The sequence below is a fragment of the Echiichthys vipera genome (assembly GCF_963691815.1).
Source record: "Echiichthys vipera genome assembly, chromosome: 1".
In the NCBI taxonomy this organism is placed as follows: domain Eukaryota; kingdom Metazoa; phylum Chordata; class Actinopteri; order Perciformes; family Trachinidae; genus Echiichthys; species Echiichthys vipera.
Window position 1 is genome coordinate 18,190,132 of NC_139826.1, and position 21,090 is coordinate 18,211,221.

The 21,090-nt window shown below is 40.4% G+C and overlaps 1 protein-coding gene across 1 annotated transcript; it reads left to right on the top strand.

Annotated features, from left to right (window-relative positions):
* The first annotated feature begins 7,100 nt into the window (after positions 1 to 7,100).
* Positions 7,101 to 20,551, top strand: zdhhc7 (zDHHC palmitoyltransferase 7). Its single transcript, XM_083911469.1, has 8 exons — positions 7,101 to 7,232; positions 8,783 to 8,884; positions 12,064 to 12,414; positions 13,027 to 13,151; positions 13,323 to 13,419; positions 14,915 to 14,996; positions 16,171 to 16,301; positions 16,465 to 20,551. Exons 3-8 carry the CDS (start codon positions 12,070 to 12,072, stop codon positions 16,645 to 16,647), a joined length of 963 nt encoding a protein of 320 aa, XP_083767595.1. The 5' UTR covers positions 7,101 to 7,232; positions 8,783 to 8,884; positions 12,064 to 12,069; the 3' UTR covers positions 16,648 to 20,551.
* The last annotated feature ends 539 nt before the right edge of the window (positions 20,552 to 21,090 follow it).

A 21,090-nucleotide genomic window follows, 5' to 3' on the forward strand; every position in this document is an offset into this window, starting at 1 on the left:
CAAAGCACCCAAAGTAAACCCACAAATACGTATGGTAGAACAAAGAAACTCCTCATAGAAAGGCCTCAGTACCTTCTTGCTGTGAGGCAGTAGTAACCACGAACCACTGAGCCAATGTGTGGTAAAAATATCATCTCCTAAAATCCTGTGAAACACTGCTTTTTACGCCTTTAAGTTTGACACACACTTAGCGATGCCCACGTCTGAGATAAAGTGTCTGGAACAGGATTAGCCCTCTGTGTAGCCCTAATCTGACATGAACATGAAAAGCTGACTTGATGTCTTGTAAAAAAAATGAAAAAAATCTCTTAAAAGCCAAAGATTACTTGGGCCTCAAATTTAGATTTGGAAGCACGTTGCCTCTTGTTTTAAGTGGTTTGGTACGGCTGGGCTAGCAGAGGCGGGCAGATGAGGGCGTCCAGAGATGGATGCTGTTTGTGGATGTAAGAGGAACATTCAGTCATTCAGTGAGAAACAGAGGCAGAGCACCAAGGGGGGAGAGAGAGAGAGAGAGAGAGAGAGAGAGAGAGAGAGATAGAGAGGAAAAGGAAGTCTATCTTTGTTGAATTATTGATGGACCTCATCCACTATGTGGTCTCTTACACTGCACAGCATGCAGCAGCGGGGTGAACTGTGAGTCAAGCCTCAACTCCACGACGGTCCAGACTGGATCTCCACTCAACCGTGACTTGCACACACACGCACGCACGCACACACACACACACACACACACACACACACACACACACGCACGCACGCACGCACACGCAGAGGCACAGGCACACGCACACACACACACACAATTTCCCTCTCTTGCCTCCATATTCAAAGCAAAGTTAGCCTACCTTAAAAGCCCTCATATAAACTTTGTATTGATCTTAGCAAATGTGATGCAGCACTCAGGAAGGGTAGTGTGTGTGTGTGTGTGTGTGTGTGTGTGTGTGTGTGTGTGTGTGTGTGTGTGTGTGTGTGTGTGTGTGTGTGTGTGTGTGTGTGTGTGTGTGTGTGTGTGTGGTGTTGTTGTTGCCGTTGCATCCCAAAGATGCATTCATGATTCAAGACTCGCTAAAAAAAAGCAGTGATGTTTCTTTAAAAAAGTCAATAATTGGACCTTTTGGTGAGAACATTAATTCACTTAATTACTTAAACTTGATACTACTCTCATATCTGCCCTTAAAATATAATGCTACAGCTTGTGTAGCATTAGAGCTAGAGCTAGAATTTTGAAACTCTTAAGTGTCTTAAAAAAGGTGGTTGCTAACAGAAGGTTGAATGAGACTTTAAACATCATCACGTCAAAAATGCAAAAATAGTTGAAAGCTAGTAGTGATGTTGCCGTGGTAGCCGTGGTGAAGTTTATTTATAGCCTAACATTTGCTTTGTACTTCTGGTGATTGTGTTTATTTTCAAAGAACAAAACGTCTATCATAAACTTTTATTTGTCACAGAGTTTATTTTCTGCCAAAATCCAAAAGCCATTTGAAAAATCCCAATGGCTCTTTGTCGAGTAAACCAGGGCGATGTCAACATCCAGGTTGGCCTATGTCAACCTGCTCAGCTCTCAAGTGTGCTACTGTATAAAGTACATCTTCCACGCTAATCTGAGATGAGCCAAAGGGATCCACGGCGTCTGTTGGGTCAAGGTTTAGCTTTAATCCTATCACATCAAGTTAGAGAACCCAAAGCATGTTTTGCAAAAGTGAAAAGTGATACTTTTGTTGAATAATGTCAGCATAGCAGGCAAAATTGCATGCCACTTTCTTTGAATGTTGCAGGATTGAATTAGCCTCTTAACATTTGTCTCATGCATCTTTCTGTCACCTATCATTTTTAGTCATAGTCTCAAATAAAACCATGTTAAAACAAATACGGTCTGTCACTTCTGTTATCCTCTGGTGTGTGTGTGTGTGTGTGTGTGTGTGTACCAGTCTCTTTCTGCAGAAAATAGAACAGTGCGGGGAAAGGAGAATCGAGTGGATTCAAAAGCCATCCTTAACCAGGCTCTGAAAAGGCATTCAACTCCACCACAGCAAAGTACTGCAGCTTTCCAGAGAGGAGAGCTACATTAGTGACCTTCTTGAGCTGTTGTCTGTTACTTATTTGTGAAGCTCATTGTACTCGTCTGCACTTAAATGGCTGCATGTACACACTTCAACCAGATATAAGGAAGGCTCATATCCTAGAGGACAAAAGGTCTTGGCCCTCGCCTGTTTTACATGTGGTTTTAGAAAAGCCAACAGATTGCCCTTCTCAGAAAATCCTCTCTAAAAGGTTTCTAGGTTGGATTTGTGTGGCGAAGGTAGATGCAGCAGAGATAAGCTTGTGCGAGGTCAGAGGCCATTCCATAACGGCCCGCATCCGGGTGGGCCGAACGAAGCCTACAGTCCGCTGGGCACCTGTGACGCCAGGGTCCAACAACTTCGACACACTGCTGCTCAACCTTATGTGTACTGTTTTGGGCTTCTTAGGTGAAATTCTGGCGTAAAATCATCCCAGGGTCTTTTTTAGCAAATACACATCAAATAAGACAACTTTGTTCATCTTACAACTATTAACGCAGATATCTGAGAGACGCTAACAGTCGCTAACAGCCGTATGCGGCTTTTTTAACCACTAATACTGCTCATGATAACAACAAACCTCTGCAGTAGCATGATAAGAGTCCCTACACATTAACCGACGCACCAAAAATGTAGTTAGCGAACCCGGAGTTTATTAAAAGAGTGTCTTGAAAGACTTACCAACTTGCCCCGGTACCAGCTCCTCTCATAGTAAAGTCCTTTCAAGTCAATTACCAAATGCAATTAAAAAGGAAGGAGCCCACTGATGCTTCGGTTAATGTTGGAAGGACTCTTATCATGCTACTGCAGAGGTTTGGTGTTATCATGAGCAGTATTATTGTTTAAAAGCGCCATTTTAATGCGTTCACAGTGCTGCCCCAAGCTAATCAGTGTTGTTAGCCGATTTGTCCATGCCCGATATCTCTGTTAATAGTTGTTACATGAAAATTGTCTCGATGGCTTATTTGATGAGCGCATTGAAGCGTTGAGACGACCGCCTCTATGTATGCACATATACATCTACATCTATATGTATGTAGATACAGCTTATATTTGAACATATAAGCTGTATCTACATTGACGGATCAGCTCAGTCTGTTTGCGAATGTGTCACTACGGGCTTCCCCTCACTCGCTGCTCTGAATGGGGAAATAAAGTAAATGAATCAGTTAAACACTGTTGATTTATTACCATTGAGCCGACATGAAAAATTTTTGGTTTAGTAAATTTCTGCTGTCAGTCAGCTGGCAACGGCAGGTTATCCAGCCGCTGTCACTCAGCTCAGGAGCCGCTGACAGACAGCAGAGACCAAACTGTTCTCCTAACCCGTCCCATACGGAGACTTCGGGTTTAATAATATATCACCCCCTTGACAGTCGTACCAGGCAGGCTGTAAATGTTGGCTTTATTTTTTAGCCCCAGAGGCTGCTGCTTGGTTCTTATTTAATGTGACTTTTGAATTCCATCATTATATTCTATTATTCAATAGAATATTTTGCATTATGCTTCCATGTAGCATTATGGCATGGCATTTACCAATCATAGGCCATTTTCACATATGAACCCAGAACACTGTCAGGAGAATCAAGTGCAAACATGGTCCAGAGTTTCCCTTTCAGAAATGTAGCACATGACCAGAGATTCTCCCTGTCCGTCCTCTTCCCACTTAGTGTAAATACTCCGTCTGGTTTAGGTGAGGGGTGGTGCCTGGGTAGAGCGTGCAGAAAGCAAGACATGACACAGATTACACTTTGGTGACAGAGCCGAAGTCCCTTTTTTCATTATTTGAATTTGTCTATGACGATTTTGGTGGCGGCCCTTACCGACAAGTTCCTGAATCTTGTTCTCTCTCCTGTTAGTCTGCGTTGCTGTTTTTGTGTAAATAACCCATCTTTTTCCTCGGGAGGTTTGTTTTCTTCTGGTTTGGGCATATGCATGAAAAAACATCAACACACCACACTTGCGTGACCTGAAGACAACTCCCCTATTTACACATGGGCTAACGCAGAAATTACCCAGACTTTTGTACTAGGGAGCTGGAGCCGGTAAAGTCCGTTTGATGTCTGGTCCGACTGATTCGAACAACTTCGTTCTTACACGCAGCTCAGCCTGGTAATGTCTGGATAACTTCAGGTTTTCAGTGCATGTGCATCCTCTCTATTCTTTTTCTCTCACTCTTTTTACAGTTAAAATGATGTCAGGTTGTGTTGTTTAATTCAAAAACACCAGGACAATCCCTCTTGAGGTGTTTCTCTCTTTAAGAATTCATGAAGACTTTTCTGCTTCCTCTTTTTATTTTTAATATGACATTTCCCTCTAGTGTTTCCCTTGTAACAGGCCTCCACACTCTAACATCTCTTATTGTAGCTCGGGCCTGGTGCCTTTGTCTTATATAAAATACAACTAGTCTTTGGGGAGGGAAGGAATAATTTGACATTTTTTTTTAGAAATTCACTTTTTCGGTTTCTTGCTGCCAGTCAGACAAAGAGATCAGTGACACACTCCCGTGCCTGAGCAGTGAATAAAAAGCTACACCCAGCAGCTGTTTAGCTTAGCTTAGCACTAAGACAGGGAACAGCAAACCCTGCTTTGTCCAAAGGTAACAACATATGCCAACCATACCCACATCAAACTTTTCATCTAGATTCTCAGCAAGAAGTGATATTTGCCAGAAAGATACTTTGTATCAGCAAGAATTCAGGCAGCGCAAATCGCAGCACTGGGGTTCACAGCAGGCTGGAGGGGTCTCGGCTGAGTCGAGGCAGTCCGGGACCCCAAGTCCGGAACCCGGAGTCCGGGACCCGGAGTCCGGCCCCGGTGCTTCGATTTGTGTTGCCTGAACTTGAACTGCTGTTACGGAGAACTGGAGGTCTCCCTCCCCCTGTTAGTTTAGCCTCGCGAGACTATCCTGATTTGCGAGCTTCATTTTATTTTACTCAAGGATCAGTCTGGTAACCTGCGGGAGAGAAAATTTGGAGAAGGTTGCCAAAGCGACTGAACCAATCAGCTTTGTTTAACAAGAAGCAACTGAACACACACACACACACACACACACACTAGCTACAGTCACATCACACTTACTTACTCCAAGCCACTCTGCTCTCCACTCTACTTTGCTTCACCTCATTTCACTCCAAAAGCCTTCAACAGAGGTGGGAGGGGGGGGGGGGGGGGGGGACTGCACCAAAATAATAATGCACATGGGGTTCCCCGGCGAGAGATTTTGTTTGTTACATGAGCACTTAGCATTCATTATTTAATCGGATACAAGACTGCTGATTACATCTAGAGTTAGAATCAAATCGACTAACCCTGCTTGTCTCAGTTGTTGTTCTCACTAATGCATATTTTCTGGTACATCCATGGAGAACGTATATCAGGTGGGGGAGCCTTTAGGTGGATGCAGAAGACTGTTTACATGTAGCCATTGTGACTGCTCTTTTGGCAGTCAGTCAGATGCTCATCTAGCCTTAATGGAGAGAGTGAGAGAGGCAGTTCTGGAAATGGAAATGGCTTCAGTCCCCTGATTCAGCCTTTAAGCTGCTTTAGAGGATTGCTGGGTATTTTTTCCCTCCCTTCCTTTAAAATAGACAGCTGATACTGACTCTGAACCAGAATAGGAGGGGGCAGAAGCCATGAGCTTTCACTGCGCAGCTGCACACACAGGGCAGAGAAGGGCCAAGCTGCTTTGTCTTGGCTTTATAATCCACTCTTGGGAGACACGTGACAGCAGAAACTGCAGCCAGGAAGGTCCTGCTGCTCCCTGCTGGGGACACACAGGTGGGCATCTCTCCCCAGCTGACCACAAGAGACCCTGGTCAGATCAAGCTAAATATTTCACTCAGTCAGACCACCATGTTTTTCTTCAGTTGTCAATCCCAAAAATAACTATTGTAACATCACCAACTTTACCAGAAGCATATCATGCACGAACGCGTTAGCCTCATAGAGAGCAGGACGGTAACAGTTTCCTGCTGAATTACTCATGCATTGATGTTGTTGAAGTTCAAGGTTATGGTCACTGTAGAAATGTCAAGATGTTCAGTGAGTTTGGTCTTTTAAACGTGATTGGGTTCAGATGAGGCAAGCCAGAGAACTATTAAAAATTCAACAATTCTACCCTGGTGGTCAAGGTCTGCAGGGCGATTTAAAAAGTATCCATGCAACCACAGCAGTGACAGAAATTAATGCAGAATTGATGTTCACTGTGAGGGTTTACACCATACAAGTTGTAAGAGTTTGATTATTACCTTAGGACATTGAATGGATCTTTATCAGATGGAAATGAATGAGAATCAATGTGGTGTGAGAAAAACCACACCCAGAACTGCAAGTCACACATTTGAAAATTGTCCCTTAATACAATAAAGTTGAAATTAATAATTCAAAGATGTAAGGATTTCAAGGGCACAGACCTTTAATGTGAGGCAATTACTAATCTATATTATATTATATGTTTTATTATTTTTGTATTGTCTATTGGTCTGTTTGAATTGCTTCAGTTTATTATTTATCTATTGTAAGTGTAACTAAAGTAGTTGCCCGTTACAAAGGCAAGAATTAATCATAAAAGTGAAAAGCAATACCGTATCTTACAAAGAAAATGAATAAAATACATGGTACAATAATAATAGTACAAGAAAAAAAAATCTTAAGTAATAACTGAATCATACTGAATATATTCATAGCCTAATATAATGATCTAACAAATATACATGCATGCCTGATCAGAATATTAAACAACTGCACTTTTACTCACTGTAAATTATCTCAATTATGGTAATAAAAGCTTTAAACGGCAAGTATTTCAATGCAGTATTAGTTTCTCAAAGGTTACTTGAGGAGCGTTATTGTATTCAGCCAATAGCACCCGCGAGTGGAGAACTGAGATTATCGCAGTTTTGTAGTCGCAATTCTGTCACAGTCCACGAGGTGACGCTATTTAAGCAAACATTATTTCACCGGACAATCGCGAACGGTGACGGAGAAACCCGACTCGAATCCCGGAAGCGCCGTCGTTTCTGGAGCTACTGCTGTTCAGCCCCGTTTGTTAGCGATGTGTTGTTGCTGCTGCTGCGAGCAGGGCTACGTCGGAACCTGACTTTAGCTCCAACTGGGGCTTCAAGATGTATTAAGACGGCGTTCTTAACAAACGAAAACAGTAATATTAAGGTATGTCGTGTAGCTTTCATTCAGGGGGCTCGGCTGTTGCGCTCGTCGCTCGCATTCACTGTTAGCATGCTAACTAGCCTTATTAGCTTCTTTTAGGGGCTATAGTTAGTTAGCAAACGAGATTTGCTTATCACACATCCATGATCCGGGTGCACGTGAAGTGTCAGGCTAGCTAGCTGCTGTTTGTGTGTGTGTGTGTGTGTGTGTATATGTGCGTGTGCATGTGTGTGTTGATAGTGTTCAGTTTCAGTCACGACCTTTCTCGTTGCAGTAGAGATGTGAAGAAGAAGGGCTCTAAGCTCAGTCACGCCTCTAATCTGGCTCTCAGTTGTGTCACACCTCAACTAATCTGTTGAGGTGCTTCAGTTTTAGGTTTGTCTGCCAAAATCAAAACATTACCTGGCTGGATTTAAGGTCTCACTATTTAAGAACAATATGTGTCACTTAAATTTCTTGGTAGTAACAACACAGACTATAATGCAGATTTTTTTTATTTACAATAATACTTGGGGTAAATTTAGTAATGGTGTCATATAGCTATTTATTTAAATGGTCAGCAATTGTGGTGCTACTGATCATGATGTTTATTTTTATTTATATTTACCCTCAGTGAGTAATAATTGGTTAACAATGTAATAAACTGTAAAATAAGACAAACAAACCAATATTGACGCTATTCACAACCACAAAAAAGCACATGATGAATCTGTCACACACTGCTCCAACCCTTGTTCTACTCTTAATTGCCCAGCTCTCCTATAAAGGCCATTCAAGTATTAGCATCGGCCAGTGCGGTAGGTTTGGCTTCAGAAAGGGGGGCGACTATCGCGATAGTATTTCAGTAAAACCTGTGGTCGATACTAGAGGTTGTTGGTCAGTATTATCACTGTGGTTTAGGCAGAGATGTCAGCTACATTGAGGGGGTCAACACACCCAGGACCGGAATCATGTACGACCTCAGTGTCAAGTCAAAGTCAATAGAGGAGAATCTGTCATCTGTCAACACACTATTAGCAGAAAATACTTGTCACCACATTGCTATGAATAGCCGCACGATGGGTGTGTTTCCTGGGAGTAAAAAGGGAACAAAATCCTGGACACCACACTCTACCGTTGTGGAAGAAGCATGCTTATACGAACTGTGGCAATGTGTGGGCAAGGTAAATGTTACATTCTGTTTTCAGTGTATTAGGTGCAACTGAAAACCTATTGCAGTCTTATACAACAGCCGTGTAATAAATCCGTCCTTCAGGAAGGTTGTAGTGTTTCGTTTTATTGAAATTGTTGCAGAGAGGTATCGATTCAACCGTAGGTCATTATGGAGGCTTTACTTTGTGGCGCTGTTGAACTGTATGGCATTATATTCAGAGTTGTCTCTAATGTTTGGTCTAAAAATAAACAGTTGCAACAAAACATAACCTTCACAAGGTAGGAATTTGCATTAGGTCTGGCTAATAATAAACTTATAAATTGGCAGCCGAGTGTTTGTAAGTACATTTGTGTTCATTTCAAAATTAAACAAATTTTGTGTATGTGTTTGTCTTTTTCAGGTGTCAGTCTACATCTCAGCCTACATATGTCCTTCATCCTAAATGCTGGTCCAGGAGGTACAAACCACCACAGCATGTTATTGTGAAGAGAGAACACATTAGGTAGGTTGCCTCACATTTGTCTCAAACATGTGCAACAGGGACAAACGGAGCAAAACAGCTAACCTCATGTCATCTGTTTATCTCTTATACAAAGACTGGAAGGCCGCTAGCAAAAAGGAGGTTATCTAAGAATGCAAAATGAGTCTTACTAAACGCTCTGTACCAGGGAACATTTTATTGATAAGTAATTTGAAACCTGAGAGAATGTTTTTTTTCCAAATTCTTGGGGTCGTTTTTTGTTTGAAGCCTGTATCACTGGATACTGATGACTTTGCATACAATTAAAGGTATAATGAAGCACAGAAAGAAGTCTAAACGGTAACCCTTCAAGATGGCTTGAGTGTGGAAAGTATAAATCATTTTCAATAAAAGAGTATAAATTTGACAAAGATTCACTGTGCCAAAAGTATTATTTTGAATTGGACCATAGAGTTATATGAAGGGTGTTTTTTGGTTGTGGATGTTGCAGGTTGAATATTTTTACAGAGAAGGCTATATTATATATACCAGGGGTGATTATATTGTTGGTTCTTACTGTTTTCAGTAGGATTGCCATTACATCGACCATTAAGCTGTTTCGCACTTTGGAAATGCAATAGTGAAACAAAATCGAAAATACATTTCTTTCAGGAATATTTTTGGCTATTGTTTCAGAATTTTCTTGGACAGTAGAGGCCATGACTTAGTGTCGTGGTTCTGCAACAGAAAGACCCTGCAAACTGATCTGAGCAGGATGCCACTGAGGTTACTGCTGGTTGTGTTTGTCACAGAGAAGAGACAAAGAGAGACAGGGACAGGGACTCTTGTGTTGTACCCTCGGCCGGAAGGGCAGACAGCTGGACAATCAGCTGCTGTGGCTTTAATGGACCTCCCTTTCACTGACCACAGAAAAATCAATCTGCCTTAAACTGGCCAAGAGCCTTTTCTGCCCTCTTAAGCACAATACAAATTTTTCTGATCAACAGAATAACAGCATGCCGCTAGTGGTCTGTGATAATCAACATTGTAGGGCCCTGGCTGACATGGGATTTTTGAGGCTGATACTGATTTTAGAGGGGGGAAATTCACAAATTACAGATATGAAGGCTGGTATATTTATATTTTTGAGTTGGAATGAAAATAGACATTTTCTATGTGCATTGTGCACATTTTTTTCGGCCTATCTAACTCTGTGAAGATACTCAATGGGCTGCTTTTTTAGCCAAGCACATTTATTAAATAATATTAAGCATTATTTATGGCATTATCCATTACACTTGCAGTGTAGTACATTGTCCTCCAATTCTAGAAATGATCACTGAGAAAATGAAGAGTAAATAAAAATGAAATAAATAACTTTATAAACATCATGTTCATTATCAGTCAATTGCTGACCATTTAAATAAAAAAAAAAGAATAAGTATTAAATAAATGGCTGTATGACACCATTTCTAAATCACCCCAAGCCTCATATTCATTCATATTGGTGCATATCCTAAAACAAAATGCAGATACCAATAGATAACAATATATATATATGATACTCCAAAAAGTAATTAAAGAAAACACTTGGTAAAAGTGTTAATGACAGAGTCACCCTTTGTCATGCTCTCATAAAACTTCTACTAAAAGTGTCGCCGACCAGTGATAGACTGATTAACCATTATAACAGGAAATGGTTCTGTTCTAAAACTTAAGTCATGTCCAAATGCATTGCTTGTATTTTCCAGCACTTTTACTCAGCTTCTATGGTTCCTGTTGGCGTTGACGTTTTGAATATCAACAAACTTTAACACAATTTAGTTTAATCTTGACACATGTATGCATGCACTATGAGTTTTTTCCCATACAACGCTACAGCACTTGATTTTAGTGATTGAGCCCATTGTGCCAAGTATTTCCCAACATGCAAAAACAGGATGTTTCGGTTTCCTCCTGTCATTGCAACCTGTTACTCTGATTAAATCCAGCAAAGAGAGTGTTGTGTTCAATTTCTTTACTTGGTGATGCAGTAGCCTCAGTCACTTTGATGCATGAAATAGTGACATCAATTGAGACAGTGATTTCCTGCAGCCTTTGAAAACAAAGCTTTGACACATGCTGTCATGCCATTTATTGCAACTGTGGTGGCTGTTTATTTTGTTCACCCTTTGAATCGCACTCTGCTCACTTGCTGACAAACTAATTTGTGTCAATGGTGTTTGGTGGGGCATTTTCAACAAACCTGCTGCTGTTATTTATAAGGAGCTGGATTGCATTCTTACACCTATAGCATTTGTTTTGTATTAGCTGTTAAAGTGTCAGTTTGTGTGTGTTATTGTTGGCTTTTTCTCCACTTTGTTCAAATTCTTTATGTGAAACGTGTTTCTGTGTCAGACATTAAAATCTGAATTAAAAGCCACAGAGCATTTGTGCAGTGTACCCTCTGGCGAGCCAATTTTAAGTCGGTATCACAGATTTTTAAGGTCACTATCGAATATATTTTCTCTGAGAACTTACATTGGTGTGTCACCAGTTCTGACAAGCCTATAACCAGATTAACTAGCATCTTAACTTGCCTATCTTGGTGTATAAAATATTTTTAACGGCAGGAGAAGGAGACGCAACAATTACACTTGTTCTCAATCATAAAATCACAGTGTGGCCTGATGTGGACTCCTAGCTTAATCTATGTTTCTCCGGCTTTCAGGACGACATCTCTGCTGGTGGGGTAGGGTTTCAGATTTGCAGGTCAAAAACCTCTCATCCCGATTGGCATTTCCAGCCCACCTCTCTTAACTGGGCTTCAGCTGGCAAGCGTGCCGCACCTGGGCGCAGTACAGTTGCACTCACACTGGTCAAACAAACTAGACTTTAGCCATGAATTTAGCTCTGGCATGATACAAATGGACAGTGTGAGTGCACCCTAATATCCCTTTACTGTTCTGATTAGCTGTTGGGATTAAGTGTCAATCCTTGCATCCTTGGTTTTCCTACCACATCTCTTTTATGTGAATCTTCTCTTCCTCAATCCTCTCTCCCCCCTCTTGACATGTTTTGCTCTTACTTGGGTACCCAGCATACATGATAACAGTACTTTTAAAAACAATGTGTATTTATGGAAATAAAGGCTGTAAATGACTTTACCTTTTTTTATTGTGGGAAGATCAACACAGTAGACCGACATTTAATCTTGCTTCTAATATTCCCCCTCTCCCTAGGGCAGGATGCAGTCTTCAAACCATCGACTGCGAGATATGGAGCAGCACCACCCGCTACTATCGGCAGGTGCAGATGTCGAGACAGGGAGCCTGGCAGCCGGTGTGATGGGTGGGGGTCCCCACGCTGGCCACACAGCAGGGAACCGCACACTGTGGTTCATTCAGGACAGCTGTGGGATGGTGTGTGCAGGCATAACCTGGTTCCTTGTGCTGTATGCTGAATTTGTGGTGAACTTTGTCATGCTGCTGCCGAGCAAAAACTTCTGGTACTCGCTGCTGAACGGGGCCACCTTTAACTCCCTGGCTGTGCTCGCATTGGCCTCGCATCTGCGCACTATGTTGACTGACCCGGTAAGGATGTTAAGGAAAGTATGGTATGATTGGGGATGCATGTGGAGGGGGAAGAAGGGGGGGTTAGAGGAGGAAAGTAGCATTTGAAAGTGCAGAACACTCACCATAGTGAGTCAGTTAGACAAAGCAAAAATAAACCTTAAACTGTAACAAAGGGAATGCTGTACCTGCAGTTAAAAGAAAATGAAACCTCTTACTTGAATTGAAATTGATTCATTTGGCGCTTGCAATCTGGATAGAGCTGTGGTTAGGTGTCATACTTAAGTAGTTGCCCTGGTAGTGGTTGTTGCAGCATAAGCAGGTAGCCTTGCCATGGTCACACAGTTTTAGTCACTCACTGATGTAATCTGGAACACTGAGCTGAGTGGCAGTGTGTGAGGGATGCCGTGTGGGAAAAGCTGAGTCGAGCAGCCTACTGAATTGTCCAGTTTGATTTGCTTATCTGTCTTTTATGTTCTCAGAAAGGACAAAGTCAGAGCTTAGTGTAGATTAAATAGCTGAAAACAAAAAGCCACACAGCTTGACTTCTCTGCGCCATAACGGCATAATGCAGTTATTTGGATTGTTGTAACTGACAGCATTTGTCTTTTGTGTGATTTCCTCTCTCCTTAGGGTGCAGTTCCTAAGGGCAATGCAACCAAGGAGTACATGGACAGCTTACAGCTTAAGCCTGGTGAAGTCATCTACAAGTGCCCCAAGTGCTGTAGCATCAAGCCTGAGAGGGCACATCACTGCAGGTCAGTCTAATTGTTGTGGCCACTTTGACACACACATAGTTAGATTGTGACATGCTCCTTGTAAACTCAATTGTGCTTTTGGAAAGATCTGTATATGCACACTTTTTTGTAAACAACAGCATTGTAGAGTCAATGTGCCACGCAAAAACATCTTCTCACTCCTTCCTGCAGCATTTGTAAAAGATGTATCCGGAAGATGGATCACCACTGTCCCTGGGTCAATAACTGTGTGGGAGAAAAGAATCAGAGATTCTTTGTACTCTTCACCGTAAGTACACAGATGTACACATGGAGTAGTATTTTTTAATTTTCACAAGTGGTGTGGTATGGATAAGAAATGCACAGTTTATGGATACAACAATTATTATGTAAGTAGCTAGTAGGCAAGTCATCTTTATTTACTACTTAAGTAGCAAGTAATCATTAGAATAAATTAAGAAGAGACAGAAAGTTTACATTTGTCTTGACTCCACACATTTTAATACATATATATATATATATATATATATATATATATATATATATATATATATTAAAAAAACATTCAACTATCAAAAAGTGCAGCTTTTACAGCTCTTTTGTGCCTTTCATGCTATTTCATATATTAAGCTTGTTTCATGTTGTTGTTACTTAGGCCTACTCTGCTAAATATATATAGGCATATAATATTTTTGTTTATGGTATAGCTCTCCTCAGATGAGGCCAATAAAGCAATGATTTAAAAAAACCACAAGTGTCGGGTCAGGTTCGGGTTCAGACTCGGGCAGAGAATCTAAACTCTACTATGGCTTCAGCTGTTGAGTTCGTTTGAAGAAACTTTGACTTAATGTCCTCTAGCTTCCACTACGTTCACTTTTCAGATATAATTTTGATTTCAAAATGTAGGCATTCTTGTCTTCTTTCAGAAAATGTGCTAGGACTTAAAGTTTTTTTAATTCTGGGGCTCAAAACACCAAGAGATGCCTTCTTGCTCTCATCCACTTCAATGATAATTATCGTCAGCACGCACGGGCAAAGACAGAAAACTTTAGGATTTTAAAAACTGATTTAGATTTAGCTGATTTTTCACACAAAAAAAACATATCTCCATGTTGACCAAACCCTCATAATGCTCAAAGAGAAGACATTTTAACAATACAAATCATAGTTTTTCCGTGAGAAGGAGTTGTTTCGAAGCATGTGTCTCTGCATTTCAGTGTGCTTTAGTTTGACCTTCAGCTCTGACAGAGCTAGCCACTGATCATATTCAGCTTTTTAATATTCTCTTCAAACATTCAGCTTTTTTATATTTTGGCAAACATTAAGCTTTTTTCACTGTTGCTTCAGCATTAAAGCATTTCCACGCATTTTCCGCAGGAAATGATTTTTCTAATAACATGCACTAATATACTCACAGAGGGAGAGTCACTTCATTCTCTGCTCAGGACGCCATTACTCCCTACTTCTTATCTTTACACAGCAGGTATATGTTGACTGTTATATTAATATTCTGAATGTTGAGCACAGCTCATTTGAAAATTACATACAATTACAATTTCAAGATAACTTAAATCACATGTATTCTATATCAGACAACACTAGAAGGGAAAGATGGCAAAATTCCCATCCTTTGTTAAAAATGATGCCACTGGTATTTCTTGATGGAAAACAAAACAGCTGAGGTTCACAGTGATGTCATACAAACCGACACAGGCCTACATGAAATATACACTCCTAGCCATGTGAGTCTCAACAACATCACCTCTATTCTCCCCTCTCTGCAGATGTACATATCATTGATTTCTGCCCATGCCCTGGGTCTCAGTGGTATGCACTTCTTCACCTGTATTAAAGTCCAGTGGAATGGTAAGGCTTCTCTATGTTGCAGCATCAACTATGACATGTGTCTGAGTCAAAGAGAGAAACACAATGTCAGAGATGAGTCAGAAATACAGCTATTTTTACAAGGGCTTGAGACAGCTTCGAGAGATGAAGACAGACAGCAGAGGAAAAGGGAAAGAGATTATCTGCACAAAAATGTGCAGGACTATCGTCACAGCTTTTCCATTGATCTTTTACTGCTCTCTTGTGGGTAGGAGTGGACCAGAAAATGAAGGAAGTATTTCATTCTTTTAGCCTTTACTCGCCTCTACAAGATTGCACTCTGACTTATGAAGGGAATATTTTCCACAGATTTGTTTTCTATGCTAACCTGTTTTCCAGGCTACGGCGGTAGGTCCACAATGTCAAGTTTACACCTTAGTTGCAAACCTTTATGTAGGTTTAGATTTAGTTTTCCAGCTTGTTAAAAATCAGGTAACATTTTTGGAGAGAATATATATGAGTAGCTATGGTAACATACATCATATGAATGTATGCATCGTTAATAGTGTTGAAGGCATGATGTGTTTTTTAGGCCAACCCAGAAGTTTTCATCGCCTTAGTTCCCTTAACCATAAACAGTGGGGTTTTTTTCTACTGGTTTTGTAATTATTGCGCACAATAAGCTCTGTGGCAAACAAAGTCTATAAACGTATTGTTCATCAGTATAATCCTCACAAATAAATACCACTTTTCTGATTTCTGAAGCGTAAATCCAATCGCAAGAAGTAAAAAGCAAATGTTTTCCTCATAACGCTAAGCACGGCCGCATGACATCATCACCACCACTAGTTTCCAGCTGAATATCAGGCGTCCGGCGTGACGACACCTGTAGTCTCATTTAGCCACTTGTTACTAATCACCTTTTTTGTACAAGTGTGGTATTTACTGACATACTTTGTTGTAGAACAAAACATGAAAATCTTTCAAGTTTTGTTTTAACCACAGACTTTACTTCAGGCGTCTAATCAAAAACCCATTCAAACAACCCATTGACTTGGAGATTAGGGATCCGAAAGATTGAAAAAAAATACTAACGGATCTCTGGGTTTTAGGACTTATTCCTGCAGCATTCTGCTTAGTCAGTGTTTCATTTGACATTTGAGTGGTTGAGTGCAAAATGAAAAGTCCACCTTTCTTCCTCCCCTCCTGCGACCAGAATGCAGTGATTTCTCTCCAGGGGTGTCCGTGATGCTGCTGATCTTCCTCTGTCTCGAAGCCATTCTTTTCCTCACTTTCACAGCTGTAATGTTTGGCACACAGCTCCACTCCATCTGCAATGACGAGACGGTCCGTATACACTGCACCCCACAAGCTTAATTTAATACTTTCATCAATCACATACTCTGAGGTTTTCTGTGAGGTTTGTCTCAATGCTAATGCAATTGTGTATCTTAGCACGAGCCAAAGCAAACAGATTTTTATTTACAGAGGAGGTTTGAATGTCTTGCAGGAGATTGAACGTCTTAAAAATGAGAAGCCCACGTGGGAGCGTCGCATGAGATGGGACGGAATGAGAGCTGTGTTTGGGGGTTCGCCCTCGCTGCTGTGGTGCAATCCATTCACAGGCCTGCGTCTGCGCCGCTTGTTGCTGTTGACCCACAGTCGCCGCAGTGGCTCTGAGTTCTCTGTCTGAGCGCAGGGCAAACTGATGCAGTTCACCAACACCTAACCATCTCTAAAGCAAGATTCCTTATAATCCCTCCTCGGATGGACCTCTGATCCCAGAGGTTGACCTTAATGCTGGGGGGGGGGGGCAGAGAGATGGGCTGCTCCAGTGGGGCCCCAGCCAATCACAACCACCACTGAACGTTTGTATTCTCACTCTCATGTTGATGTAGACCCAACTCCTTTGGTCTGCACAAGTACGCTGAATAACTGGAATATAGTTTCTAACATGAGCAGATGTTTTTGTTTGTCAGTGTTTTTAGGTAAAGCATGCAGTATGTAACTCAAGTGAGTCTTTTATTCCTTGTGAGACCATTGAAGGTGCTATTTGAACTGGACTCATGCACCCTCAGTACTGTACACAACTTGAGCAGTTTGAAATCAGCAACATATCTTTCATGATCACTGGACCCAGATAAGTGGATGTAAATGAGGAAATGCTTGAGCCTGTTCTATTGGACGCAGATAAGGGACTAAAAGTCAAGGACATGCACTACTTACGTGGCACTTGAGAGAAAGTCGATATGGAGTGCTGTGGACACAAGAAATGCTGCCTTGATTTACACCACTCAATCAGACAGCATCTCAGCCAGGAAATGAGGCTTTCACTATCTTCAAATGAATCAAAAGGCTATTTTGAACACAGGCCTCATTGTTATTCAGGAGGACTGAGTGACTTTTATGTGCCCATCCTCTTTTTCATGTTTTTCCGTCATTAGGCTGGAATTGTTGGGCCAGTAGAAACCAATTGTCCTTTTTTAAAATAACTGCTGAAGCTTCTTTACCTTCCATCATAGTAACGACTCCTCAACAGTGGACCATATAATGACTCACTGGAGATGACTGCTGTTATTCTGAATCTTCATTTAGATTTTTTTTTTTTTTTTTAATCAGTTTTCAATTAGTTGTATAAATGTGTCATACCACTATGCCTACATGCTGCTCCACATCCTATTCTCTACAAATGATTAGTCCCCCCTAATGCCTCCCTGTGTTTTCATAAAGAAGTGATTCAGGTTGAACAGCTGGCTGGCTGCTGAAAAGACAGAAGAACTCTTGGATAACACTTTGTATAATTTAAACTCTGAAAAACAGCGTTACAAACCCCTCAAGACAGCTTTCAGACAGGGTGGCTTTACTTGCTCTATGGTCACCAAGGTGCCACATTTAAAAAGGAGAAGTTATCACACTAGCACAACATCCTTTGGCTTGTTTAGCTGAAAGAGACTGTTCAATATTAAAGCTTGAACAATAAGCCTGGTACCTCAAAGTCTTGCCAGGCCCTTTCTATTTCTATATCTATCTACTGGCAGATATTTCCCCAGTGTTGTTAGAACACTTATCCATGCCTTTAATAAGAAATTGATTACATTTATCATTACATTTTTGTCATTATTGTCATATTTATAAAAGTGTTTTTGTTTTCATGTTGTGACAACGTGTCTCCTGATTTTATGCTGCATAATTAATGAGCCTGTTTACACTGGATGAATGTGGCTTTTTGAATCTAGAGTTCCAGATTTAAAGTCAAGTCCTGACTGAGTGGCTTCTCCGGTTAAAGTATTGTCAAATCTAGATCCTCCTCAGTCTCATTTACAGTGTATGGTGTGTTGGACAGTATACTGCTGTTTCTTCTCATCTGTTGTTGTCAGGAGAAGGGACTCCATTGTTTACACTCAGTGGTGGTATCTGATGCTCTATAGTTTTAAAGCTGAAGTTGGTAACTATAAAAGTAACTTTTTGTCATATTTGCTCAAAGTATTGCGTGAGTGTTGCACATTGAAAACCGACCAGATCATGCTTTCAGTTATGCCCTACAAAGGCAAGGTGCATTAACTACCAAAAAATCTGAACAAAAAAAATGTCTGTTTGTTTGCTCTCCCTACAAATGAATAGTTGGAACATCTATGATAGATAATTGATCAAAAACAGCGCATAACCCATGTTCTTATTGATTTCTTAGTTACAGCACTTTGTCTTTGTGAGGCTAAATAGGGCAATACAGCAACAGATTATTGATTCATGTGATCGGCGCTGCCTAGTTTCACTGTTTGATAAGAGTTCACGAGCGGTCATTGACGCTGCCTCAGAGATTGCTCGGCTCAGATTGGTTGTTTTGCTCCGGGTGCGGTGCTTGCAGATGCTATCCGTATGTTAAGTCCTGACATAACGCCCATTCAAATTATAATTTCCGGGCCAAAGCCGGTCCAGGCCTCATATTTCTACAACGCCGCAGTGCTGTGTTCCCCGTTGTTTGAACAGATCAATCAAAAATCAATCTTAATATCCTTTTGCTGCTTTCCTATCGATGGAAAGGCGTCTCACTGAAGAAAGAAGTGATTGCAATTGTTCGTTCTGTGGTTGTTGTCTTTTGTTTGACGGAGCGTTTGGACCAGGAATTCGTATTTTGAAAGGGTGTTGCGTCAGACTTAATAGACCCTTTAGGAGAACCACGACTAGGAAGAGGAACAGGCTTTTACACAGATCATGCGTTTTATGTTTTGTTGTCAGGATATACTGAGCAAATATGACATTTAAAAAACATTTTTTAAAAGTAAACTACTTCAGCTTTCATGTTTAAAGAAACATGCTGTCATTAGAATGTAAAACATATCTATTATGGGATTAAGGGACACAGCACTGAAAGCTAACTGATATCAGGGGATTTTATTAACGCTGGCCTCTTATTCTGTTCTGCTGGACAACAGCACATCAGCAAAAGATTTCATAGTAAATGTTATCGAGACTATCACTTTTTTTATTCATGTCATACTTTCTCTATATTTAGCATGGTCATTGAGCAAGTCCGGTATCCTAACATGCTCAGTGTTCTTTTTAATTTATGGTGTGATAATTGAAAAGGATTAAAGTTCAGCCAAACACACAACTTCTATATAAAAACCATATGCACATAAATGATCAAATATTATTAATATATTGTATTGACATATTAAGACTTATTGGGAAACAACAGGAAACGTCATTCTGTTTAGTTTGGCAGATGCACAAATATGTTGCTAATCAAGAAACAGCTGTTATTTAAAGGTATTGCAGGTATTGTTGGCAAAATAACATCCAGAGCCAATAAGAGGACTAGAGTAATGAACATAAAATGTCACTAGAATAGAAGTAAAAGTCTGAAGCAGGACTTACGTCGTAACAGTGACCGCACTAATACACTGTTAAACTTTGTGTGGTATTTGTAGGAAGTAGCAGAACATCAGCGCTAATTATGAATTGACAAATGTTTCTGTGTTGACTGCGTATGAATATTTTTGGGTAAACTTGATTGATGTATACAAGTATTTCACAATAGGATGGTCCTGTGTCATGGCCAAACGCAGATGCTGTAATATTAATGTCTTAAAATGGGATTCTGTTACAGGGTATGTAGTTTTACATTCATGCTCAGCAATAGAATCAAGGAATGATGTTTTAAGGAGTTATTGTATTTTGGCTACCTTCTGCTGTATGACTTATTAAAATACAATCAAGAGGGGGAGAGGATTGCTTGACAAAGTGCATTATGTGAACTGATACAACACTATTCTGTCCAAGGCTTTTCTCACACTAGTTTGCAGTTAAAGGGGATTTATGACACTACTTTGCAGACAATGTTGAACATTTCGTGATGGTTGGTAATGATTCTTAACAGGATGGGTGTTTGATCATAGAATTATAATTTACATTGCCATGAACAGTTCAGAATGATTTTATTTCCTACTCTCCTAGGAGAAGTTTTCTCGAGAACAAAAGTCCTTCCGCTTAATTAACAAAGTATAAAGGTTACTATTAACCATATAAATGGAATGTTTTTTTTGTTCTTTGTTTTTAATTAATGTGTCATATCTTTAATGTCATTCTTTTACAAATTAAACTTGATTAAATTAAAGCTATATATTGTGACTGATTGTCCATCACACACGATTCATTTTCTATACTCCTTGGTTTTGTTTCTGGATAACATAGGTAGATATCAGGACGGATGGGACAGGAGACAAGTGTTCGAAAAAGCTTAATGCACAGGGTGTGTTTAGAGGAAACAAGGGAGTAGACCTGTTTTAACTAGACTAAGGTTCAATCACACAGGATTGAATACAACATGGTTTCTGCCAGGTAAAAGTATATCAGATAAATGCTCTGATTGTAAAGTTAGAAACAGAAGAGTGGTTATGCTCATGAACTGTCGAAGGTATAGGGAAGAAAGCATGGATGTATAAAGAGAACAAAGGAAGAAGAAAGAATAATACTAGCTCAAAAGATTGGTATGGGCTGACCTATTTCCATGAGAAGGACGGCAATGGGATCCTCTTTCAAGTGGGAACAACAGAAGATGTGTTGCAGGGCGTACAGAAAGCAGTTGTGGAATAAAGTGAGAGTTTTTTTGTTTTATTTTTGCTTTGCTTCTTTG

Bases quoted from the DNA above. Each gene is read 5' to 3' on its own strand.
- zdhhc7 (XM_083911469.1), top strand. From the start codon at position 12,070: ATGCAGTCTTCAAACCATCGACTGCGAGATATGGAGCAGCACCACCCG. The intron at 13,420-14,914 runs GTAAGTACACAG...CCCTCTCTGCAG, and splicing joins GATTCTTTGTACTCTTCACC to ATGTACATATCATTGATTTC. The intron at 14,997-16,170 runs GTAAGGCTTCTC...TCCTGCGACCAG, and splicing joins TATTAAAGTCCAGTGGAATG to AATGCAGTGATTTCTCTCCA.